A 25,729-nucleotide genomic window follows, 5' to 3' on the forward strand; every position below is an offset into this window, starting at 1 on the left:
AGCAGTGAGCTTCACAACGAGATTTGTGTAAATTGGCAACTGCAGGAAAACAGGCTGTGAGTGAGTCACTGATTCATAGAACCTGTGACTGCTGATGGTTCGCCAGATGAATGCATTAATTCACATGGTAGTGGCTCGATTTTGTAACACATCGGCCCATACACTACTCTGACAGATATTATGGCCAACATGCACCAGCACCATCTGCCTGTCGCTCCATGGACTGAACATACAAAACACACACACACACTTTCTGGTCTCGGCTGATTGTTACCTTGGCAACACATTTTCTTGTTTTTACTTTTCACTTTTCCAGCGAAACTCAATTTGGGGGTTGAGCAAGTAGCGTCTGAGCACAATGGTAGGTGTCACACTGTCAGGTCAGTAAAAACACCAAATTAGTTCTCTCTCTCTCACACACACAAACGAATAGACTCATTTTGTTTCTGGAAGTTCAACGTTAATGTCACCGCCTGACTCATCACCTCAATTGCGTGGCTCTTAAAAACTGTTTGTCTAAGTGTGTGTGTGTTTTGTGTCAAAGCTGAGTCACCCAGCTCCCTAATGGGAATGTCTCATTAGGAAGGTTGCAATGACAGACAAAAGGGACTTTTTTTTTACCCCAAAATCACAAGATATCACTTTATTTCATCAAACAACACTGAAACTACATCCAAATAGCAGAATGCAGTACTTCATCAATATAATATAATTCACAGTAAATGCAAAATCCAAGATGTTATAAATATGTAACTATAAGTAACTACTAAATTATCATCATTCAAAAAATGAAAGACAATCGCACAATCATCAGTAGCTTAGAAATGGCAATCTTAGCACTTAAGGACTGACAGTTGACATATTTGGCAGGAATGAGAGCAAAAGGAGAGAAAAGTCTAATGTAAAGTCTTTGTTCAGAACACAAATGAACAAACAACTCAGTTTCCATCGGTTTAACTCCAAAATTTCTGCTACACAGACAGGACATGTCCAAGAGCTGATTGTCCAGTCCACCACAAAGGCTGACCAGTAGAGCTCAGTCCATTCAGCCTAGTTCAGACTACATATGAATAGTGTTTTAAACACCTCTCCTGTACTCCTTCCTTGTTGTGTTGAAGGTGGATGTGAATAGTGAGAGCTAGGTTTGACTTGTAGCCTCTTTGGAAGCAGGCTTCCTTCCAGCTCCATGTACACATATTCTGCTCTCCACTCTGTTCACCCCCTCAAGGTTTTGGTATAGAGCTAAAACACACATGTGTCTGTTGGGCCCCTACAGCACAGACAGATCATGGCAGGACTTGGACTTGAGCCAGAACGCCACACTCGGATTGTTCTTTGCCACCACTTTGTCAAGGAAGCGTCTGGCCTTCACAGGGAGGCTTTCGCGGCGTGTGTTACAGTTTATGTGTTTCCGACGTTTGTTGGCCTCCTTGGAGTCTCGGCGTAGACGCAGCTGTCGCACTATGCCATGGAAGGCCTCCCAGACGTTGTGCTGCATGGCAGCTGAGGTTTCGATAAACTTGCAGTCAAACACAGCAGCACAGGCACGGCCCTCTGGAACACAAATTCAAATAATCTGTACTTGCATGTAGAAAAAAAAAAGTGTGTTCATCACACACAAATGGGTAGGGACTGTGTCCTCCTCACCACTGACTGACACCTCTCTGCGTCGCACCAGGTCACACTTGTTCCCCACCAGGATGATTGGTGTGTGTTGGGCAGGCCGGAAGTGGCGCAGGATTATTCGAAGCTCTGAGGCTCTCAGGAATGAGGCCCGGTCAGTTATAGAGTACAACAACAGGTAGGCATCACCTGTATGCATGCAGCGCTCCTGAGCCCATTCATCATCACTCTGAAAAGCACACACAGTTAGAGAAGGGGTGCCGAATAAGGCATGGACGCTGGCATCCAGTCTGATGTGCTCTTCCTCTGATTCTCATTAGTCAAGGCCTGTTTTAAAGCTCACCTCTGTGTCCCATGTGTCTAGCAGAGTCACAGCTGCAGACTCTCCATCCACTTCAATTACCTTTTCACACATTTCATCTGAAATTATAAATCAATCACACAGGCATTTTTGCATTAGTGAAACATCAATGTGTTGGACATAATCATACAATGATTTGTTTTCATTATATTATTATAGCAAATAATTTTATATCAGTTTTTCAGAGTATATGGCTCTTTTCTATGTTGCAAGTGGACCTATGTACGCCTATAGAGATTTGGTTTGATTTTGTTTGTATTATACTTTGGTTATAGTTGGTAAATAGTATGAGAAGTTACAGTATGGCTGTAAGCTTTTCTCACCTCCACACAGCTCGCACTCATCACTGTCCATGCTGTCCGCTGCTCCAGCGAAGATGCTGGCGAAGGCCGTCTTCCCAACCCCGTTGGCCCCCAGCAGCACCACCCGGTACGGACTCCCGGTCTCTGCCGTTTCCCCGGCGGAGTCGGTGGAGATGACCGAGTCTGAGGACGACCAGCTCCCACGGCTGCCGTCCGACTCTCCGGCGGAGCTGGTGCAGGACTTGGAGCGAGAGATGCAGCCGGGAACACGGGCCATGAGACCGTCCGGGAGCAGGTGGCTGCCGGGGTCGCAGATGCTCCAGCGGTGGAGCTCGGTCTGCAGACGGAGGCTGTGTCGGCGCACCGTGGACAGCATGGTGCCGGTGACAAAACGATGATTAACAGCAAGGGCACTAAACCACTTTAGAAGGTCTTTTATTAGAGAAAACGCCCCAAAAAACTCTTTTTAAAAGTCGTCTTTTTTTCCCGTCAGATAAATATCATTAAAGTCCTTTCGTTCCTCAGATCTACTTTTAAAAAAATGTGCCATAAATCTGTCGCATAGTTAGAAAGAGCTCAGGAAAGAAGGTCTGAATTAGTGCTCTACCGCAGTTATAACGCGACACCAATTTACTGCACCCTCAATAATAAAGCTGATTAAAAAAAACTCAGATAAGATTTAGAAGAAATAACGCAAATCCCCTTTAAAAACAAATTTTAATTCGTGAATTGCAAAGAAAAGATTTGACTGATAAATCCCGGAACGACATGTCCAGCTGCAGAGTCCTCAGGGTGCAGAGTGAGTCTCTGGAGCTCTGATGGAGTTTCCCTGCGCTTTATAAAGAGGAGGATGGGGGGTGGAGGGTGATGGTGTTACTGCCGTCGTTCATGTGACTGCTGGCATTACAGTTACACCAAAACTGTAGTAGTTAGTAAGTTAGTTTGCTGATACAATCTCCAGCTGTGCTACTGTCACACTTTCACACTTTCACATTTAGTTTTAGCCTGTTACTGTCATTGGTAGCTGCAGTGCTAAAATCACAGTATTTTGCCTGAAGTACAATTAAAAGGTGATTTTATTTCATTTTAGCTCTTTCAATTTTTCTGCATTCCAAGAGAAATAATGTACATACATAAAAATACTACAAAATGTACATAAAATATGTATAATCCTACTATTCAGCCACAACTATTCAGCCTGGTTAAGGAATAAGCGGGTGTGGAGTTTGCATGTTCTCCCTGTGCTTGCGTGGGGTTTACTCCGGGTACTCCAGTTTCCTCCCACAGTCCAAAAACATGTATGTTAGGTTGATTGGTGACTCTAAATTGCCCATAGGAGTGAATGTGAGTGTGTGTGGTTGTTTGTTTCTATGCGGACCTGTGATGGACTGGTGTACCCCTGCCTTTCACCCAAAGAGAGCTGTGATAGGCTCCAGCAGATCCCCAACACCCCAGTTAGGAATAAGCGGGTATTGATAATGGATGGATGGATAAAAAGTTTCAGTCACTTTATCAGTAATTTATGAATTTTGCTAAAAAACCAAGAAATTTGATCATGAAGTTATATGTTGTATGAGAAAACAAAGGTTTTTCACTGAACTCTTGTAGAAATACTTCAACAATTGTGCTTCAAGGTTTATTTAGGCTGAATTTATTTTCCATGACAAAGGGGTTTTGCTTTTACTTCAGATCTCATGAATTCCACACTAAGCTGCAATTCAATTTTTTTTAATCAATGTTAACAGAGTTCTGTGCATGAGCTGATGAGAGAAACTGATCCAAACCTCTGCTGCAGCCTGTTCAACGTGACAGATAGTTACCAGACATGACTGATTACAGACTGGGCCAATAACAGAACTGTCAAATGTGGATCAATAAATATCAGGTCTCTTTAATCTAAATCTCTGTTAGTAAATGATTTGATAACTGATCACCAAATTGACCTACTTTATCTTACTGAAACCTGGTTACAGCAGGATGAATATGTCAGTCTGAAAGAATCAACCCCCCTCAATCATAAAAATTATCATGTTCCTCGAAGCACAGGTCGAGGTGGAGGAGTAGCTACAATCTTCCACTCAAACTTATTATTAAACTTTCATCCAAACTGGAAAACACAAAAACCAGTTCTACTTGTCATTGTGTACCGTCCACCTGTCCCTTACTCAGAGTTTTTAACTGAATTCCCTGACTTCCTGTCTGATTTAGTGCTTAGATCAGATAAAGTCATTATAGTGGGAGATTTTAACATTCATGTAGATGTTGAAAATAACAGCCTCAGCATTGCATTTAATTCTATATTAGATTCAATTGGTTTCATTCAAAACGTTAATAAACCCACCCACTGTTTCAATCACACCCTTGATCTTGTTCTGACCTATGGCATCGAAATTGAACATCTAATAGTTTTCCCCCCAAATCCTGTTTTGTCAGATCATTCTTTAATAACTTTTGAATTTAAAATGATGGATCATGCAGCGTTTGAAAGAAAATTCCACTACAGCAGATGTTTTTCCGACAACGCTGTTAATAAATTTAAGAAAATTATTCCATCTTTATTTACATCTATGCCAAGTATAAACATAGTGGAGGGCAGCTGCTTCAATCCCACTCCCTACCAAATTGATCATGTTGTTGACAGCGCTGTAACCTCACTGCGTGAAACGCTTGATTCTGTAGCCCCTCTGAAAAAGAAGTTAGTGAATCAGAGAAGACTAACCCCATGGTATAATTTACATATTCGTACCTTAAAGCAGGCATCACGAAGGCTGGAAAGGAAGTGTGCGTTCCACAAACTTAGAGGAAATTTTTCTAGCCTGGAAAAACGGTCTACTAACATATAACAAAGCTCTCCGTAAAGCCAGAACTGCATACTATTCATCACTAATAGAGGAAAATAAGAATAATCCCAGGTTTCTTTTCAGCACTGTAGCCAGGCTGACAAAAAGTCACAGCTCTGTTGAGCCCAGTGTTCCCTAGTATTATCAGGCTACGTACCACAGGCCTTTAAGACTGCAGTAATCAAACCTTTACTCAAAAAGCCTAGTCTTGATCCAGGAGTCTTGGCTAATTATAGACCAATATCCAACCTGCCATTTATTTCTAAAATCCTAGAAAAAGCTGTTGCTAAGCAGCTATCAGACCACTTACACAGGAATGAACTATTTGAAGATTTCCAATCAGGATTTAGAGCACATGATAGTGCAGAAACAGCACTGTTGAAAGTTACCAACGATCTTCTCTTAGCCTCAGATAATGGACTTGTTTCTATACTTGTCCTCCTAGACCTTAGTGCTGCATTCGACACCATTGACCACAACATCTTATTACAGAGACTGGAGCATGTGATTGGTATCAGAGGAACAGCGTTAAAATGTTTCCAATCCTATTTATCAGACAGATTCCAGTTTGTTCATGTCCATGATGAACCTTCCACATGCACAAAAGTTAGTTATGGAGTTCCACAAGGCTCCGTGCTAGGACCGATTCTGTTCACCCTGTACATGCTTCCTCTAGGCTATGTCATTAGGAAGCACTCTATTAATTACCACTGCTATGCAGATGACACTCAGTTATATCTATCTATAAAACCTGTTAACACAAACCAGTTAACCAGACTTCAAGCCTGTCTAACTGACATAAAGGCCTGGATGACCAGTAACTTTTTACTTTTAAACTCAGAGAAAACAGAAGTCATTATATTTGGGCCAAAAAATCTCAGAAATAACTTTTCTAAAATTATAGCTACTCTAGATGGCTTAGCCCTGGCCTCCAGCACTACTGTAAAAAACCTTGGAGTTATTTTTGACCAGGACATGTCCTTTAACTCACACATAAAACAAATCTCTAGAACTGCATTCTTTCACCTCCGCAACATTTCCAAAATTAGGAACATCCTGTCTCAAAATGACGCAGAAAAACTAGTCCATGCATTTGTTACCTCAAGGCTAGATTACTGTAACTCATTACTATCTGGAGGTCCCAATATTTCCATAAAAAGCCTCCAATTAATCCAGAATGCCGCAGCCAGAGTCCTGACAGGAACTAGCAAGAGAGATCGTATTTCTCCTATATTGGCTTCTCTTCATTGGCTCCCTGTAAAATATAGAATAAAATTTAAAATCCTTCTTCTCACATACAAATCCCTTCATAATCAAGCTCCTTCATACCTTAAAGACCTCATAGTACCATATTATCCCAATAGACCACTTCGCTCTCAGAGTGCAGGTCTACTTGTGGTTCCCAGAATTTCCAAAAGCAGACTGGGAGGCAGAGCCTTTAGTTATCAAGCTCCTCTCCTGTGGAACCAGCTCCCAGCCTGGGTTCAGGAGGCGCAGACACTCTGTACTTTTAAGGCTAGACTTAAAACCTTCCTCTTTGACAAAGCATATAGTTAGGCCTTTCAGGCAACCCTGAACCATCCCTTAGTTATGCTGCTATAGGCCTAGACTGTCCGAGGACCATGGGTGCACTGAGCCAGTCATTTATCTGTTGATTCTTTTTCAAACCAGAGAAACTCTGATTTTAAGCTCTTTTGATTTGTGTGTCGACATAATTTAAAGTGAAAACTGTTCTAATTTTCTGTTTTTATGTGTCTTACTGCAGTATGTGTGTATGTACATACTTTTTTTTGTTATCCCCCCCCCCCCTTCCTCTCCTCCCACCTCATGTATATTCCACCATTGAATGTCACTAACCTTGTGCTCTCTCTCCCCTATTTGTGCTTTCTCCCTCTCTCTCTGTTCTGTCTGTACCTTCTGCAGGTGTCCCTGGTCCTGGAGCTGTATATTGCTTATGTGCAGTTACTAGTCCCACCAACCTGCAGTGTCTATTTGTTGTTTATTGTTGCTGTTCTTTTCTCTCTGCTATATCCAACAACGTTCACCATCCAACCTGATAGAATTGGAGAGGATCTGCAAGGAAGAATGGCAGAGGATCCCCAAATCCAGGTGTGAAAAAGTTGTTGCATCATTCCCAAGAAGACTCATGGCTGTACTAGCTCAAAAGGGTGCTTATACTCAATACTGAGCACAGAGTCTGAATACTTGTGACCATGTGATATTTCAGTTTTTCTTTTTTAATAAATTTGCAAAAATTTCTACATTTCTGGTTTTTTCTGTCAAGATGGGGTGCTGAGTGTACATTGAGAAATAAAATGAACTTTTTTGATTTTGGCAAATGGCTGCAATGACACAAAGAGTGAAAAATTTAAAAGGGGTCTGAATACTTTCCGTACCCACTGTATACCTCAGATCATGTGTCCAGCACCAGCATATTGTTAATGGGGTAGAAACCACCAGCTAATATATTGTCAATGACCTATCTAACAATGTACACAAATGCCCAGAGAGACAGTGCCTCACATTAAATATTCATGGACTCATAAACATCAGATTTTCATTCAGCAAATTGTTTAGAGTAAGAGAGCCAGAGGGACTGAGGGCAGACAGAGTTATCACAGTAATTGTGGGATTAGGCTTCTTTGTCGGCTGTTGTTTTTCAGGACTTGTGTATCGGGTTGTAGCCTTAACCGCAGGACCTGCTGCTATGTATTACAGCTGTGATCTGATCTGCTTGACAGATGACTGGGCAAAGTCAATCCTTGTTAAGTGCTGGAGCGGGACCAGGGTGAGGAGGAGGGGATGGAGGGTTGTGCTCTGGCTGGTTACAGATTGGCAGGGTGATGTTGGTGGCTATATAAGGTAGCAGAGAAGTGACCTCTTTATTTTTATTTTTTTATTTTGCTTAACGTAAAATGCAGGGTTTCATCAAGATCAGCCAGTAGCCTGTTTCCTTCTATAGAAGTTTGAGGGAAAGTCGCTGACAGATGCTTGCCTTTCAAGGCCTCATCTGCATGAACCCTGTCAACATGGTGTACCTCTACTTTGATTCTGCCCCAACCACAATGCACAGGATATAAAATACCTTTAGAACCAGTGGCGTGGCTATTTAGCCTCTATTGAACATTCACATCTTCCGCAGAATTCCTGGGAAGACAGGGAGCAAACTTCCAATCTGTGTGTCTCCATTAAAACATGAGGTCCTCTCTCTCCCCTACCCTCTGTTTAGACATTCATTCCCTCCATGCGCCAGGTCTTTGAGCTGTCAGACTGGACACACAGCTTAAAAGAGGGATCTGCAGTACAGCCAGCAGTGGCTAGTAATAGCTTTACACAGACAAATTCAACTCATGCACCCACTCGCACATGGCCTCGGAGGTTGTTAGAGAAGTGAGTTGGATCAATACTCCAGTTTGGCAAGTGACACTCGTCTGCCAGACACGTGTCCAATACACATGCCAAACTGCTGCTGCCACACAAAATGTGATTGCTCTAAAACAACGCCATTTTACACTGCCCAGCCAGGGCTGTGTTAAGTTGCTTGGTGACAGTTGCTATGACACCACTGGTTTCAGTCTCTTTAACGTCAGGACTCACAGACTTTGTGTTGTGGTTAAGATGCATTCATTTTCTTGTCCATGTTAGTGTCAGGGCTCTGGGGATGGTCTGCTGGTCCCACCACTTTGGTACAGATTGAAAAAATTCAACAGCTGCTGCATGAATTGTCATTAAAATGTCATGATGAATGGAATTCATCAGTTCACAATTCATCCAGACCATCATCAGGTCAAAATACTTCAATTTGAGGAAAATCTTAGAAACAACATTTCCTTCAGCCAGCAACTGTTTTTCGCAATGTTTAATGCTTCCCAGGTATGAATATTTTCTGGCTTACTTAACATATTATGTAAACATCTTTTGTCTTGGGGGAGACACACATCAGCAGCTGGACCCAAACCACAAGCAAGCTGTGCTACCCTCCCAAATTGTTGACCCAACACAGAAAATTGCACAATTGGTATATGTAATATGTGAGGCTGATATGAGGCTGAAGACTGAATCCTGGCGCAAGAATGGCATTATCAGTTTAAATTCACACTGAGGCTGCAGAGAAACAGCAGGTGTCTGCATAATCGCCACACTGCTGCCAATACCTTCGACTGTCATATGCATAAAGCGAAAATGTAACACCCCAAAGACCCAGTTATTACACAACAAGGTTGTCTAACAATCACACAGAGTGGTGATCATCCAATAAATAATAATTACTACCTAAAGGCACAAACAGCTGCTGGGTGAATTGTCATTAAAATGTCCAGGAATTCATCAGTTCACAATTCATCCACACCTTCATCAGGTCAAAATACTTCAATTTGAGTAAAATCTTAGAAACATTTCCTTCAGCCAGCAACTGTTTTTGCAATGTTTAATGTTTCCCAGGTATGAATATTTTCTGGCTTACTTAACATTTTATGTGAACATCTTTTGTCTCGGTGGAGAGACACACGTCAACAGCTGGACCCAAACCACAAGCAAACTGTGCTACCATCCCAAATCATTGACCCAACACAGAAAATTGTACAATTAGTATATGTAATATGTGAGGGTGAAGACTTTGAATCCTGGCGTAAGAATGGCAATATCAGCTTTAATTCACACTGTGGCCGCAGAGAAACAGCAGGTATCTGCATAATCACCACACTGCTGCCAATACCTTCGACTGTCATATGCATAAAGGGAAAATGTAACACCCCAAAGACCCAGTTATTACACAACAAGGTTGTCTAACAATCACGCAGAGTGGTGATCATCCAATAAATAATAATTACTACCTAAAGACACACATTGTACTGGAGCTCAGTCAAACTGACAAGAGCAGAACACAAATGATATTTAAATTCAGGGCACGCACACACACTGAAACACACAACTACATAACTCCCACACAGCAGCTTTGTGTTGAAGAGCATGAACAGACTAAACAGCTCACAGTGTGTCCCACGCCTAAAACCTAGTCGATTTACTAAACACTGTTTAAAGTCATTAAATTATAAACTGTTGACACTGAAAAACAAAAAATTATTTGCACAGGTGACTCTTTGTTTGCCTTCATTCTTCTATGGAAAAATTCAGTTGTGGATGACACAATCACTATGCAGACTGCCATAAATTAGATTCCTTTGAATAAATCGCTGTGCACGTTTTCTCTATACCATCCAGGCCCTGTCACCTAATCCCATCCCAGAACAATGTAAATCCTTTAACTGACACAGTAAACATTACCATATTTATAATATACCTAGTAAACAAATACTTCCAGGTCAGGTTGTTGCATACACACAACTAATGTGGTCTCCCTGTCTGCAGCAAGAATCTTCCTGTCAACAAATGTTTAACTACTTAACCGTTTAGTACACATATTAATTTGGACTTCTGTTTATGTAAAATGAATTTACTGTATATTTATTTGAATAAATATGGAAAATACAAAAACAAGACAAGACAGAATCTCACAACCAGTGTCCTTTCAGACCATTAGACATGGCATCGTTGACAGTTCTTAAATGTACAGCAGTTGAGTGTTTAGTCACACAATGTGGGCAAGCAGTAACCAAAGCCCTGAAAGCATCCACATAACATTTACAAGAAATATATGTGTGAATCATCTATATCTAGTGTACAATCTAGTGTGTGTTTGTCTCCTGAATGCTGTGAGATATGGTGGTCTGGAAGGCGAAGGTGATGTGGGTTCGCGCGCAATCAAGGTAGGGGTCTGAAAAGGTGTGACTGTCGCCCGAGAAATGTTTCCACTGCATCAGCTCAGACATGCTGAGATGTTTCTGCACTGCCCCTCCACGGTCACCTTGACGACCGAGCTGGCAAGGCCTATCAGAAATCTGCAGCTCCTCTTCCATGACGGCTGAGAAAGAAGACAGAAGTGAGATAAAGGGTCTCTGAAGTAAAACACTGGTGTTACTGTTGAGTGCTGACTATTACCCTGTACTGTTCCATCCATGCTGCAACTGCAGTTCAGCAGGTCGTGTGTCAGAGAGGGTGTGCCCGTCAGGCTGAAAAGGTCTCGCAGGTCATTGGTGGAGAAGCTGGTGTGCTCTGCCCCTTTGCCCAGGTCAACCACAGTGCCCGAAAGCCCCTGTTTGGACACCTGTCTCTGAAATATACGTTCCTCAATGGTGCCTAAGAGGAGGTATCACACATCAAGACATAACATTTTAAAACAGACTAATTCATGAAACACTGTGTATTCTGGCTCAGTGTGTGTTTGTGTATTCTAACCTGCAGTGAGAAGACGGTAGATGTGCACAGTCTTCTTCTGTCCATCTCTCCATACTCGAGCCATGGCCTAAACACCATACAGAAGATGATGCTGAAGCAGAGAATGACACACATGTATACAGCTCCATCTACAGGACATGCATGTGTGCGACTATGTTGGTCTATCAAGGGCTTTCACACCTGTAGTTTGTAGTTTTTCCATTTCATCTGGACCAAATAAAAAAGTCAAACAACCTGGTTGTGAATGCACCCTGAATTTGTCTGTGCAGGCAGGACGCACAAGATCAAAGGCAAAGCTGGCGATTAACAAGAAAAACTGTTTTATAGATGTTGAACTCTGTTGGTGTGTTTGTCGTACCTGAATGTCATTAGCAGGATTCCAGTCAATATCATACAACACCAGATGAGAAGCACCAATCAGATTCAGCCCCACCCCACCAGCTTTAGAGCTCAGCAGAAACACAAAGTTCTGAGAATAGGGGCTGTTAAAACTGTCAACTAGTCGCTGTCTCTGGCCAGTGGGTGTCTGCCCGTCTAGTCGACAGAAGGTGTAGCCCGTATGCACACACAAGTCCTGGAGCAGGTCAAGTGTCTGAGTATAGTTGGACACTACAACCACTCTGCAGGGGCACAGGTACACTGTCAAAATCTGCTGTTTACAGTACACACAGACAAAACTATGCTCATGCAAATTACTTAATCCACACCTGTCTGAAGGGCTGAGTTGTCTGATGGCAGTCAGCAGGTCTGACAGAACCAGGAGTTTTCCAGAGTCAGTAGTGCTAATTCCACCTGAAGAGTAGGATTCTGGGAAGAGATCTACCAGACCCTCGTACAATGAACTCTCCACTGATTCACGGTCCTGAAACCAGGACAACTCACAGTTAGGATGGAGCCTAACTCTAAGTCTCCAAGCACATACATAAATACAGAGCAACTAGTTGTTCCACTTCTTTCCAACAGTGATGCTCAGAAGTAAATAACTACAACAGAAAGTGATCAACCATAATCTATAAGTTTACAGACTAGCGCTTAACAAACATGCAGGTTCACTTCCTAAACTGAGTAATAAAAAATGTAACCTTGACTGTGGAGTGGAGCAGACCAGGGTGGTTACAGAGCTTCTTCAGTGCAGTGATGCATGCCAAGTGTGTGTGAGTTTGCATGGAGCCCTGAAGGCAGGCTCTAAACACTTGGTGACAGAGGAGATGCTTGTACAGCTCTAGCTGCAGAGAGGATGGGGCGCAGAACAATGTCCAGTCGAGACGGGGTGGCAGATAGCGGTTGATGATCTCCTGAGTCCGTCTCAGGATGAACATGCCTGTCAGGCGAGAAAGCTCAGCCGCCCGCTCTTCTCCCAAAACTCTCTCCTCCTGTTGGTAGGAGACAGGTATGAGATCAGGTTTATTGCCAGACAAAGGTGTTTCTATATCTTGGAAGTGACTACAAATGAGGGAGAAAGACGGAAGGATGGAGGGAATATTACCTCTGTACGGGATGGTTGTCTGGAGCAGAGGATTGGTTCCTCATAAACTTTTCTATAAGCAGTTGATGAGCCCAGAATCCCTGGGTTAACAAACTCTATAATTGCATAAAACTCTTGCAGGTCATTCTGGACCGGAGTGCCTTCCAAACACAAAGACAACATCTGAATCCTTTACAAGAAGTTATAGTTGTCAATCAAAAACGCTTTCTGCTGTATTTCAGCCTCAGTGTGTACCTGTAAGTATGACTCTCCGATTACAGCTGAGGCTGCTGAGGGCAGAAGATGTTTTGATGCTGCTGTTCTTCAGTCTGTGGCCCTCATCACAAATTACAAGACCAAATTCCACTTTCTGCACCTGGAAACACAAGGAAAACACTAGAGTAACACACAAACCTAAAATCAACTGATACATCTTCAACATTCGCGCTTGTTTGATAGCAGAGATGTGAGGTGAATTTACCTGCTTCAGGCAACGCAGCAGCATTTCATAGCTGATTACTAGAACACTGTGCAGAGGAGATAGCACAAACTGCTCTATTCTGTGGTCCTATTCACATCAGAAAAGTGCATCAATAAATTTAATGTAACAGATTCATTTTTCATCTTTTAAGAAAATTATATTTACACATGATTGCTACACAGTGTTCTAAAAATAAGTTTAAAAAGTGATTATCAAAAAGATAATATACCAAAAAAAAGCACTTCTAAAGAAGAGGATAATCTTTGTCGATGACAGTGCAGCATCACAGTGGACTGAACCTGGAACTTCTGATCGATTGAGGATGTCTCTACTCCTTATGATGAACCCCCCCTCCCCTCACCTGATCCACAGTAAAAACGCTGATCCTCTCACGTCCCAGCCACTTGTTAAACTCAGCGCCCCAGTTCTGTACCAGGCTGCCAGGTGTAACCACAAGGATGCGCTTCGCAACCGGTTTCCCGCCATACAGCCCCTGCTTGAGCAGGGTCCAGGACAGTGCCACGCTCTGGAGGGTCTTCCCCAGACCCATCTCGTCAGCCAGGATAGCACCGTAGCGACCCACAACTCTGCAGCACACACACCAAACATGAGCTAATCCAATTGAAATCCAAAAAGCAGTCAAACTGCATTTTAGAAATAATACAGGAAGCAGTTGCACTCCATCACCTCATGCCCATGACACACTCATAGAGGAAGAGCAATCCGTCTCTCTGGTGGGGTCGCAGATGAGCGGTCAGGTATGGGTCAACAACAACATCGACCACGGGAAGCCCTGACCTGTTATTAGTCCACTGATGGTTGGAAGAGGGACGAGGCATCACCAGTGCACCTAAAATGTGTGAACATGTACACACAATATTTGTCTTTTATCAAACTAAATTATAACAAAAAGCAACAAAATTTGTCACAAATAAAAAGAATGTAAAAAAATATATTTTGCTGTCAGAAGGGATGGTCTGATGAATTATTGCAGCACAAACAACAAAACTGCATGAGGAAGTAGATTATACATTTTATAAACTGTTCTGAACATATGTTGAAAAGGCCTTCAAGGCAAAGGATATTAAATATGTTTGAGTGTATTGTATACACAACTATAATTCATGCATTCCGATTAATTCATTCATCCAGAATAAGCAATCAGTGATGTTTCTGGTTTAGTCTTTATACCTGGAGCAAATGGGTTATGCTGAGGTCTGCAGGTTTGTTTCTCCCCTGGTTTAGTCTCTGGATCCAGTGCTCTTCCTAACTGTGAGGGGGGGCAGAAAGGTTTTGATGCCATGCGACGAGCAGGGAGTAGAGCTGACTTTATGTGTGGCTCCTCACTCTCTAGTTGGACACCCTGGAAACAATGTCCCCTGGCAAAGTCATCAGGAGAAATGATCCCCATGACCTCCACCTCCTTCCCTCCAATCATCAGAGTCTGTCCCTCTGACAGGGAAGCCAGCTCTGACACCTTGTAGCCACTGCCTGCACACAAACATGCACTACTGTCATGAAATGATGGACTTGCTGGTCGGCTTAGCATAGACTTGAGCATTCAGTTTAATTTGTGAATGCAATTTTTGATTGTCCCTGTAGAATTAGTTTAGGTTTTTTAAAACTCTAGACAACAGAAGTGGACTATTTTCCACATGGACAAGTGCTATTAGAGCACATTCATAGAAATTGACAGCTATAGACAAACTAGATGCATAGACCAGTCAAAATGTGTATCCAATGTCCTACAGTTGTAGCTTTCGCAGGGTAAGTTTGGTAAACCAGCAAAGCATAAATAACTATATACATATTATAGCCAATATTCTAGAGTAAAACCTTCTATTATTTTAATGCATGCATATCGGGCGGGCAAGACACTGAAACCAGTTGCCCCCGGTTCCACCGGTATATGAATGTGTGAGCGTATGAATGGAAAAATAGTGTAAAGAAAAGCGCTATACAAGTATAAGACTATTTACCATATCATGCATGCATTAGAGAGATACTAGATATTTTCTAAAACACTGGCTATTTGCTGAACTGCTAAAGACAACATGAGCTGCACTGTTTGCTCACTGATCAAAAGTTTTTTGATACATTAACTAAGCAAAATGTCACATTTGCCTCACCCTTTCCAATGTCCTTTCCTTCCATGTCTTTAAGAGTGGCTGTGCGTCCTCTTATGACCAGGACTGCGTCGCCTTCCCAGCACTTGTGTTTCTTCTTACTGGCCTTGCACCACATCACACTAAAGTAACGTGCACCATCCTGACTGCAGCCAGAGTCTGAGCCTGTAGGTGGTTGAAGGGTTTGAGGAGGCCCTGGAGTCAAGTGAGAGCAGCCTCCTGTAACGCAAAGACATTGAACACAGTGAAGAAAAGACCAAAGTTACTTAGGTACAAGTTACACAATCCACCAGCAGAGGTCAATGTTGCACCAAGTCTGTATAAAAAAACCAGGATGACCATGTTCACACACCTGAAAACCAGAGCGCCCCCTGATCCATTAATAAACATGCAACAAACCTGTTGCACATATACAAGGCTAAGGCAGTTGGGGCAACACGCAACAATGCAAATATCATATCAGCTAGTTATGGTGTGATCCTTTGCTATTAACCCCTGAGACAATGGTTAAAGGAGAAGATTCCTCAAAAGCCTCTAATTAGATTCCTCAAAAATACTGAAATCAAGAAAAAGGATGTCTGACATGTAAAAAACACAAGACCTGTAAAATAATGACTGACTTACTTTTTTGATAGAAATAATTGAACATATGGACAAATTATAAAACAAACTGACAACACTTTTATACAAACGTTACAATACGATCAATGTTGTAGCTACATACAGTAAATAACATCACAAAATCACATCTCCCTTCTTCTTTTACATAAACTGGCAACAGATTTAATTTGAACATTTCCAATTCAGTGAATTTATCATTATTAGTGTAACACATTAACACATTAAGGCCTTTGAAAGTTCAAATCTGATCTTAGTATTTCTGGAATTTCCTACCACAGTGTTAACTTTGTAGAGAAACATAAAGTTTCTTTTTCTTTTCTAACCTACACCCCAAGGTCAATTAACTAAAAGGGCTAACAACTGGTTTCTACAGATGGCATATTAGGACATTTTTCTTGGACAATCAGCAGTCTCCTCCAGACAGACTCCTGTTGCTCCAATATATCATTACAGAAAATGATCTTACCATAATCTCTAATAATCTTGAATAATAAAGACAATTAACACTAACCTAACATTGGCATAAGTACATAATATTGGCAAGTCAAGGCAGGACAAAAAAAAAAACAAAACAAAACAGCGTGGTACATGTCACTAAAACAAATATTCCCTTCCAAAAACAGGACTTTCACATCAACATTACATATTTTGGCCTGTCACAGTGTTGGTAATGGCAGCGTTTATCAGGTCTTGTTGTATCTGCTGTCAATAAGTGCAAGAATGATAATAAATTGTTAACACTGACGAGTGCAAACAAAGACTGATGGAAACAACTCAGTCTCAGGATTTCATTGTCTATATGAGGCAATATGTTTCGAAAACATACTCCAGTTCTGAATCAGCTCAAACATCAAACTTTGGATTCCTATGGAACAAGTTTGGATTCCTCCAAAGATTTTCCTCCCCACTTCAAACTACTTAGGACTTCTCCTTTTCAAACACTGGCCTCAGCTATGTATGTTCATGTTTGTTATAGAGGAATTGGCAGTCCGTGTCTCAGTCGAGCCACCTTTAGTTTCTCCACTTTGATCTTGGCTCTGAGAAGTTCCTCCTCAAGTTCCTGCTTCCTCTTCAGCCCCTCCCTCTTCTCATCTAGGTACAGTGCAACCTTCCGATGATTGGCTAACACCAGCTCATGCTCCTCTTTGGCCAGGTGCAGAGGGCGAAACCTGTCAGGCTCGCGATGTGGGAAAATGTCATTGGGGTAGAGGTCATGGCGTAAGGGCAGCGGTGAGGTGGAGAGCGGGAAGTTAACAGAGGAAGGTGTGGGGGACAAGGATGCGTCGTAATCGTGGACACTGCCCAAGTCCTGCTCATTCTCCTGCTCCTGGCCTCCATCCAGCCCTGGCCCCGAGTGTGTAGAGAGAATGGGGAGGTCTGGCGGTGGTTTTACATCCTCTTCAGGGTCCAGCTGGACCACCTCATGGGGGATACTTGAAACAGCTGCTGAGTAATCCTGGAGTCCGGCCAGAGAGGAGCTGCTGCCAGGATGTTCAATAGGAGAGCTGTGCTTGTTGTATATTAACCTACAAATGGAAAGAAGCACATTAATACGTGATAGGAAAGTTCTTAAAGAGCATTTATTGAATCTTTACATCTTGTTTATGAGAAGAGTAGGCCTTTGGTGGTGATAATACACACTAAATCAACCAATCAAGTGATTAGCTGACTAATCAAAGTAAGCAAAAGGAAATTGTGATTTGCCAAAGTTAAAGTAATAAACATTCAAAGAAGTTGTTTCCACTGCCTTTCTAAATAGTTTCCTGAGTAAGTGAAAAACATCCTCCTGATGTTTACTTTGTTAGCCATTTGTCATTAAAAAAACCTAACCTAAATCAAGGGTCATAGCGTCTTGTATTTTATAGGTGAATGTATACGACAAAATCACAAGCTGCCAATAACTGATGGCAGAACATATTTTTCTTTTGAAACTGAGGATGTTTTTGCTCACTAAACTGTCACAATAAATTGTGTGTCTGTGCTTGCAGGGGTTTATCTAACTGTACCTGCGCAGTGCCTGGTCCTTTTCATGGATGGGCACATGGTGAAACAGGTGAGGAATCATCTCCATAATTCTCCGGGTTGGCTCAGAGATGCTCGCTCTGTACTCTGGCTGGGCGTGTCTCCGTTGCATCACTTCCTGCTTGGCGGACTCCTTCAGTCTCTTGTAGAGAGTCCTGAGGCCCTGGGCAGTTCGGTGGGGTCTGTCCCCTCCCAAGGCGTTGTACTGCTCAGCCACAGTGTCCCAGCATTTGTTCTTGTCCACAATGACTGCATGTTTGTTGGTGTGCTCCTCCAGGATGCGTATGTGAGGACGGACCAGCTTCAACAGGTCCAGCTTCTCAGAGAGGGTGAAGTTGGAGGAGCGGGCTTTACCCACCATGCTAGACAGAAAAACAGCGCTGGACGCCATCTTAAAGCATTGCGGATTTGCACAGACCAAGTCAGGCCTATGGCTGCTACCCCTCAGTAACCACACTGTGCACTGTGAATCCTCACTCTCCCACCTGCCTTTTTTCTTTCTGTCCCTGCTGTTGGCTTCTCTTGGTCCCCGGCGATGAAACTAACACTGGTCCAACTCCCATACATGTCTCATTTGCCCTTTTCTCTAAATCAAATCATAAGCTATGTCTAACATGTGCATGAATTCATACCCTACTCCTGGCTTCCCTCTCAGCTACGTTGCACAACAAAAACAGGCTGTGCTGCACACAATAAGAATCAGGCTTAACTAGGCCAGCCTCGTTTAGGCCCCCGCCTACCGCGGAGGGCTTTGGATGAATTCCTCCCAGCTTAGGCTGACGTAGCTAAGCCGTTTAAACCCAGCCCGACCTACATACACTGCTCAGTCTCTCTAAACCTCAAACCCAGTACAGCGCAAAGCACAGCCACGCTGCTTATTCATGACACAGGAAAGGCTGCGGCGACTTAGTCCTCCACAAATTGGAAAAAACAATCACCAAACAGTGTATTTACATGTTATTAGTGGTAAGGAGTGTATTTACCAAAAGTAAGTGGCGCTTTGAAATAGGGCTGGCTTAACTAACTGAGTGGGGGAGGGGTTGTGAGCGCGCTGCGCATGCCCGTAAAATGTCGATGCTGAATGTCTGCACTAAAAAAGAAATAAATAAACTCTGCGTTACAAATATCGATTCTTATACTCAAAACACGTGTTCAGGACCCGTGTGGAAACCCGTGCGCAGCCAAAGTGAGCGTGTGTGAACGGCGTGCTCCCAGGCTGGTAAACAGAGGCACTAGTTGCTCCTGCAGAAGGAAGGCTCACTGATCCCGAGCACAGTCCTAATCTGCCCGGCGCTACCCCGCTAATTAGCATAATGCTGGACGTACCGCCACCCAGCCTCCGCCCGCCTGATCTAACATCCATCTTCGTCGTATTTATGTGTCATTATTATTGTTGTTGTTATTATTATTAGCTACAATTACGGGACTGTCACTGTTACGAGACACCGCGATGTGAGATCGCCGTCCCACCGCTTCAATCCTGCCACAGACACACGGTTTTTTGTGCCAGATCTGGCAAAATATGAGGGAAATGATTACCTGGAGCGCACATAAAGGACTTTCACCCTGTTTCATAATTATCACATCTACTGAAACCAACACTGAGGCTGTTGTTCTCACTGCGTAGGTTTAAAAGGTTAAGCTCAGTATGTCTGAGAATAAAAATAACGCGAAGAGAACAGGGCTGTGGCTTTGGCTTTAAACTAAGTGTTTGATGTGGGAAAAAATGCTTTTAAAACCCAAGATTATACCTGTGACGCAGAAACTGAATCCCTCTTAACAGGTTGTGTTGTAAGTGTTTCTGGGTTAATTTGTATCAGCAATGCTTCCAGAAATCTTCCTGGAACATAAGATGTTTTTGATTAACTTGATACATTATCGTTCAGTGGATCCTGTTGTTACTTAATCTAATTCTTCTATCTCTAATTTTGTTTTTTTTGTGCACTGCTGTTTCAGGCCTGCAGTTTATTATTATTAGTAGTAATAGTATTATCATCATCATCCCCAGTTTGTTACCGCCTTCTCTTTGCCCCGTTTTCTTATCTTCCTATATCAAGGATATATTTATCTTCCAGAGACACAGCCTATTCATTTATGTCCTCTGCAGTCCAGCATGAAAACAAAGTTCCCCTCATCCCACCCAAAGATATGAGATATCACTATGTTATCACTATGTTTCAGATCATCAAACAGATTTAAATATTAGTCAAAAATAATACAAGTAAACACATCATGCAATCTTTAAATGAAGGTTTTTATTATTAACGGGAAAAAAAATCCAAAACTACATGGCCCTGTGTGAAAAAGTGTTTGCCCCCTAAACCTAATAACTGGTTGGGCCACCCTTAGCAGCAACAACTGCAATCAAGCGTTTGCGATAACTTGCAATGAGTCTGTTACAGCGCTGTGGAGGAATTTTGACCCACTCATCTTTGCAGAATTGTTGTAATTCAGACACATTGGAGGGTTTTCGAGCATGACCTTTTTAAGGTCATGCCACAGCATCTCAATCGGATTCAGGTCAGGAGTTTTGACTAGGACGCGCCAAAGTCATTTTGTTTTTCTTCAGCCATTCATAGGTGGACTTGGTGGTGTGTTTTGGATCATTGTCCTGCTGAAGAACCCAAGTTCGCTTCAGCTTGAGGTCACGAACAGATGGCCAGACATTCTCCTTCAGGATTTTTTGGTAGACAGCAGAATTCATGGTTCCAGTTATCACAGCAAGTCTTCCAAGTCCTGAAGCAGCAAAACAGCCCGAGACCAATCACACTACCACCACCATATTTTACTGTTGGTATGATGTTCTTTTTCTGAAATGTGGCATTACTTTTACGCCAGACGTAATGGGAGACACACCTTCCAAAAAGTTAAACTTTTGTCTCGTCAGTCCACAGAGTATTTTCCCAAAAGTCTTGGGGATCATCCAGATGTTTTCTGGCAAAACTGAGACGAGCCTTTATGTTCTTTTTGCTCAGTAGCGGTTTTTCGTCTTGGAACTCTGTCATGCAGACCATTTTTGCCCAGTCTCTTTCTTATGGTGGAGTCATGAACAGTGACCTTAACTGAGGCAAGTGAGGCCTCTTTGGATGTTGTTGTGGGGTCTTTTGTGACCTCTTGGATGAGTTGTCGCTGCACTCTTTGGGTAATATTGGTCGGCCGGCCACTCCTGGGAAGGTTGTCCACTGTTTCATGTTTTCGCCATTTGTAGATAACGGCTCTCACTGTGGTTCGCTGCAGTCCCAAAGCTTTAGAAATGGCTTTATAACCTTTTCCAGATGGACAGATCTCAATTACTTTTTCATTTCTTTTTGAATTTCTTTGGCTCTCGGCATGATGTCTAGCTTTTGAGGATCTTTTGGTCTACTTCACTTTGTCAGGCAGGTCCTATTTAAGTGATTTCTTGATTGTGAACAGGTGTGGTGGTAATCAGGCCTGGGTGTGGCTAGAGGAATTGAACTCAGGTGTGATAAACCACAGTTAAATTATGTTTTAACGGGGGGTGGGGCAAAGACTTTTTCACACAGGGCCATGTAGTTTTGGATTTTGTTTTCCTTTAATAATAAAAACCTTCATTTAAAAACTGTTACTGTAACAAGAGGTAACTGTGTTTACTTGTGTTATCTTTGACTAATATTTAAATTTGTTTGATGATCTGAAAAAAAAAAAAAAAAAAAAAAAAATCAGGAAGGTGGCCAACACTTTTTCACACCACTGTATATTATGTCAAGGCTGCTAGATCTCCTACAGTGTCAAATTCTCTTTTATCACACAGCAAAAAAAGCAAGGGAAAAAATTAATATACATCATGGTGAAAAGATGTCAGTCAAATGTCAGTCTAGGTATTTCTCTACTAATTAAAGTTTTACTGCAAATAAAAATTGAGAGACCACCTGAAGTGGTAAACAGTGTATTCAGGCATTTGCATATGATGTTTTCAGGATACAGGCATAATCTGCATCTGCGCATCTATGTATAATACAACATTAATTAAAAGTTGCTTCAATCTGAGAGCTTGCCAACTAATAAGAAACAATCTTCATATGAAGAAATGGCAGTTTGTGACAAGACAAAGACAAAAAGAGATTGTGAGACTCAAAATAACAATATTCCATTATATTTACTTTCTCAACACTGAGATCTGTTAGACCTTCACCCGTAAGTCCTCTTTCCAGTTTCTGGATGACTTTTTTAGTATGATTATGGTATCAGGGACAGGTATAAATATGCATTCCAGTCATTCTCATTATAATATTGAGTACTGAATGTTGAATGTTGAATCCAGATTGGACAGAAAGATAGTTTGAATGGTGGTAAAGAAAACTTGAAAATAGATAGAAGGGGATCACCAAGATCAAGGTACAAGAGTGTCCAGCTATAAAATATGTTGTTTTCCAGATTAAAGTTTACTCCGTGGAAAAAGACCCAGGAGGACCCTACTTTTGCTAGAGACACATAAAAAAGACTCGAGCTTGCTAAAAGGCATGTTGGCAAGCCATCATAGTACCAGACACTGCCCTTGCCAAAAGTCATTTTGTCTTACCTGCTGGTCTGTTGTCTTCTGCATGATCTCCTGAGCCAGTGTCAGGAGATTCTGTCTCATTCTCATTTTCCTTACTTTCTGTAGCACTGAGAACACGAGCAAGAGCCCTGGACAAGACTGCATCAGGGTGGGCAGATTTGGCCTGGATAGCACGTTCTGTTTTACTCAGGGTTGGACCCGCTAAACTCCTTTGGACCTACAGGATGAGAGGAAGAGCAAAAAATCTGCACAAAAATTTGAGGAAGTGTGAAACAATGCTGGATGATAAACAAAAAAGAATAAATTAATGCAGAGGAATCAAACTGCAGGCAAAAACATTGAAAAAATTTACCTTATCCAGGACATTGCCTAGTCCAGGTTTGGGGTTCAGGGGATTGGATTCAGCCACAAGACATGAAGAAGATGCTCCAGGAGGCACAAATCGAGGTTTTTTCACTGCATTTCCCAAGAGCTGACTCGGAGCTGCTGAGCGCCTCATTCCTAATCTATCTCTTGAAGATAGAAAGCAAAGAAAATCAACACAATTAGTAGCAACTAATTAGATCATAATTACAATAATACCATGTCGATTGACTCAGTAGTCCAGAAATACCCAGATACTTTTTAAGATGCTCTGACAAAATGAGAAATAATATCTTTGTCCAGAACCTAATTAACCAGTAACACAGTGAGGTACTATACTGCTGGGTTTTACTCTGTGGTATTTTTTTTTTTAGCGAAAGTAACTCTGATTAAAGCTTTGAAAGACAATTATCAGTTTACAGATACAACATAGATGCACAAAACAAAAACAACACACATAAAATGTCCCCTATTTTTATATTACTGTCTAAGGAGAACTACAGGCAGTCTTGTAGTTAATAAGTAAGTCAATAGTCAGTTGTCATCTGCCATTGGCTAAGGTACTGTAAAGCCTGACAACAGTGTGGATGAAGGATCTCCTGTATCTTTCAGTCCTGCAGCACAGTGAGGTGAGTTGTGCAATGCAGCTGCTTCTCTGCTCCATCAGGATGTTGTGAAGGGGGTGGTCAGTGTATTCCAGGATGGCCTCTACCTTTTTCTGTGTGCCTCTCTCCACCACAGGCTCCAGTGAGTCCAACCTCATTCCAGTCACTGAACCAACTATTTGCAGCAGTTTGTCCAGCCGCCTTGCATCCTTATTACGCTACCTCCCCAGCAGACTGCAGCATAAAACACCACAAGTCTGGTAAACATGTGCAGCATCTTCATGAAGACGTCTAAGATGTCTCCTAAGGTACCTTAGGAGGAAAGGTTGTCTCAGCCCTTTTTTATGTAGTACATCTATGTTAAGTGACCAGTCCAACTTATTGTCCACGTGTACGCCTAGATATTTGTAGGCTGGCACCACTTCAATGTGCGCACCTCATATGTTGCCTGGATAAGCAGAGGGCTTAGTCCTTTGAAAATCCACCATTTAATTTGTCTTTTGGGTGTTCAGCAGGAGGAATTGACTCCACTCACTGAAGGCTTTTATTAGGCCCTTGTTCACCTTTTCTTGTCCATTTCTGATACACGCAACAATCGCAGGATCATCATAAGTCTGCTGTGTAAATATATGTATATATTGATCCAGGTGATAATTATCTAATCGATGGCTTTCTACCCGTTTCAATATCTCTGAAAATCCTCCATCTGTTTGACATTAGAATAAAAACTGGCTAGAGGTTTCATTACAACCCGCTCTGGTCTTATTAACCCCCGTTACATTACCACAGTAGGTTAGCAAGCGAGCTAACACGCTAACAGCAAACACTCGCTAACACTGACGACATGTACTAAACTCTGTGGCTGTAACGTCATGTTTCTTAATGTGTGACAACATGTCATACGTACCTGGATTAACTACAAGTTTGATGAAAACATTTCCAATCACAAAATGTCACTTATTTCCACCAAACTCTTCTTTTCTCTTCGTGAACTTCCTCTTTTTTTTGATAGGTTTCTTTCTCCCGCTGAATGGTTTGAAGAATTTGATTGGTGGAGCCCGTGGGCGTGACCAATGGAAGTGGTACGTTGGATTTGTAACACAGCTTTATTGTCCCTACGTTATAATACAAAATTAACCTTTATTTGAACCACAACGAGGAAATTCGCCTTGTTACAGCAGCAAAGGGTACAACGCAAACTAATATATCGGCTATAATAATAAAGAAGTAAAATCATTTACAATAAAAATATAATCAAGGCATAATAACATATCTTGGATTTCCCGCAACCTGTCGATCCCTGACGTGAAAATCGAGCTCACCTAGTACTTTCCAGACAACAGAACAGATAGAAATATTTAGAAAAGATTGAAAATTGATTTTAAAAAGCAGCTCAGCTTTCTGCTCCTCTACACTATTCAGAGGGAAATATTATTTACATAGCTACATTTCTTTTATAGCTAAAATATCTAGTTACAGATTAAAAACCTACCATTAACATAAAACATGTAATCATTGTTATTCAAAATAGCTTAAATTAGCTCCCCACAACTGGCAAGAACATTACAATGTTGCTTCCATATTTAGTAATAATTAGACACAGACAGGAGTTGAATGATACTTTAACTGCACCTTGCACAATTTCAGACTTTTACTTAGGTAAATTTAAGATCTATTTCTATAAGTAAATTGTGATGTTGCTACATTTAACTGAGCCAAAAACGCAGTTACTCTTTCTGGGATGTGTGTAGGCGTGTAGGTTCCTTTTCGATTTTTGTGGTCTGACAGTATGTGTCATCTGATGTCGTGCAATCTGTAATCCAGTCAGAGAATAAGAGAGAGTGTAATCTATGTTAATCCCACATCCACAGACAGCAAGAGGGAGAGAGAGAGAAAGACAGAAAGGAAACCTAGGGAAGGGTGCCTCATTAAGGGAGACAGAAATAGCTGAAAGACAGCAGTAATCTCTGAAGGCTACAACACATCCCAGAGTTAGTGGTAAGGCAGTCTGGATCAAAACACAGTACTGCAGACTTTGTATCTGAGTGTTTTTTTCTTATGTAATTCTGCCTGTCCCTTTGATTTAATCTGATCTCGTCTCACAGCT

At 41.9% G+C, this 25,729-nt stretch overlaps 3 protein-coding genes across 5 annotated transcripts; all 3 read right to left on the minus strand.

The window, feature by feature from the left end:
* Nucleotides 1-1,270: 1,270 nt before the first annotated feature.
* Nucleotides 1,271-2,662, minus strand: gem (GTP binding protein overexpressed in skeletal muscle). The gene is made up of 4 exons (XM_026317387.1): nt 2,308-2,662; nt 1,967-2,043; nt 1,648-1,852; nt 1,271-1,554 (listed from the first exon to the last, which is right to left on the minus strand). The coding sequence occupies exons 1-4, from the start codon at nt 2,660-2,662 to the stop codon at nt 1,271-1,273; spliced, it is 921 nt and encodes a 306-aa protein (XP_026173172.1).
* Nucleotides 2,663-10,562: 7,900 nt separating this feature from the next.
* Nucleotides 10,563-24,676, minus strand: rad54b (RAD54 homolog B). Of its 3 annotated transcripts, none has more exons than XM_026317640.1 (16): nt 24,530-24,676; nt 23,007-23,160; nt 22,676-22,871; nt 15,496-15,711; nt 14,558-14,857; nt 14,054-14,216; nt 13,728-13,953; nt 13,367-13,453; nt 13,141-13,261; nt 12,907-13,046; nt 12,503-12,793; nt 12,128-12,282; nt 11,779-12,040; nt 11,421-11,487; nt 11,124-11,321; nt 10,563-11,046 (listed from the first exon to the last, which is right to left on the minus strand). In XM_026317640.1, the coding sequence occupies exons 2-16, from the start codon at nt 23,151-23,153 to the stop codon at nt 10,811-10,813; spliced, it is 2,805 nt and encodes a 934-aa protein (XP_026173425.1). In that variant the 5' UTR covers nt 23,154-23,160; nt 24,530-24,676; the 3' UTR covers nt 10,563-10,810. The 3 variants fall into 3 exon arrangements, 2 of the variants coding, with proteins under 2 accessions (XP_026173425.1, XP_026173424.1); XM_026317639.1 differs by having other exon boundaries at nt 23,007-23,166; XR_003296279.1 differs by lacking the exon at nt 10,563-11,046 and having other exon boundaries at nt 11,290-11,321; nt 11,421-11,511; nt 23,007-23,166.
* Nucleotides 15,732-18,526, minus strand: LOC113136662 (fibrinogen silencer-binding protein). Its single transcript, XM_026317641.1, has 2 exons — nt 18,120-18,526; nt 15,732-17,639 (listed from the first exon to the last, which is right to left on the minus strand). The coding sequence occupies exons 1-2, from the start codon at nt 18,524-18,526 to the stop codon at nt 17,084-17,086; spliced, it is 963 nt and encodes a 320-aa protein (XP_026173426.1). The 3' UTR covers nt 15,732-17,083.
* Nucleotides 24,677-25,729: the final 1,053 nt, after the last annotated feature.

Source organism: Mastacembelus armatus, chromosome 16 (assembly GCF_900324485.2).
Source record: "Mastacembelus armatus chromosome 16, fMasArm1.2, whole genome shotgun sequence".
Lineage (NCBI taxonomy): Eukaryota > Metazoa > Chordata > Actinopteri > Synbranchiformes > Mastacembelidae > Mastacembelus > Mastacembelus armatus.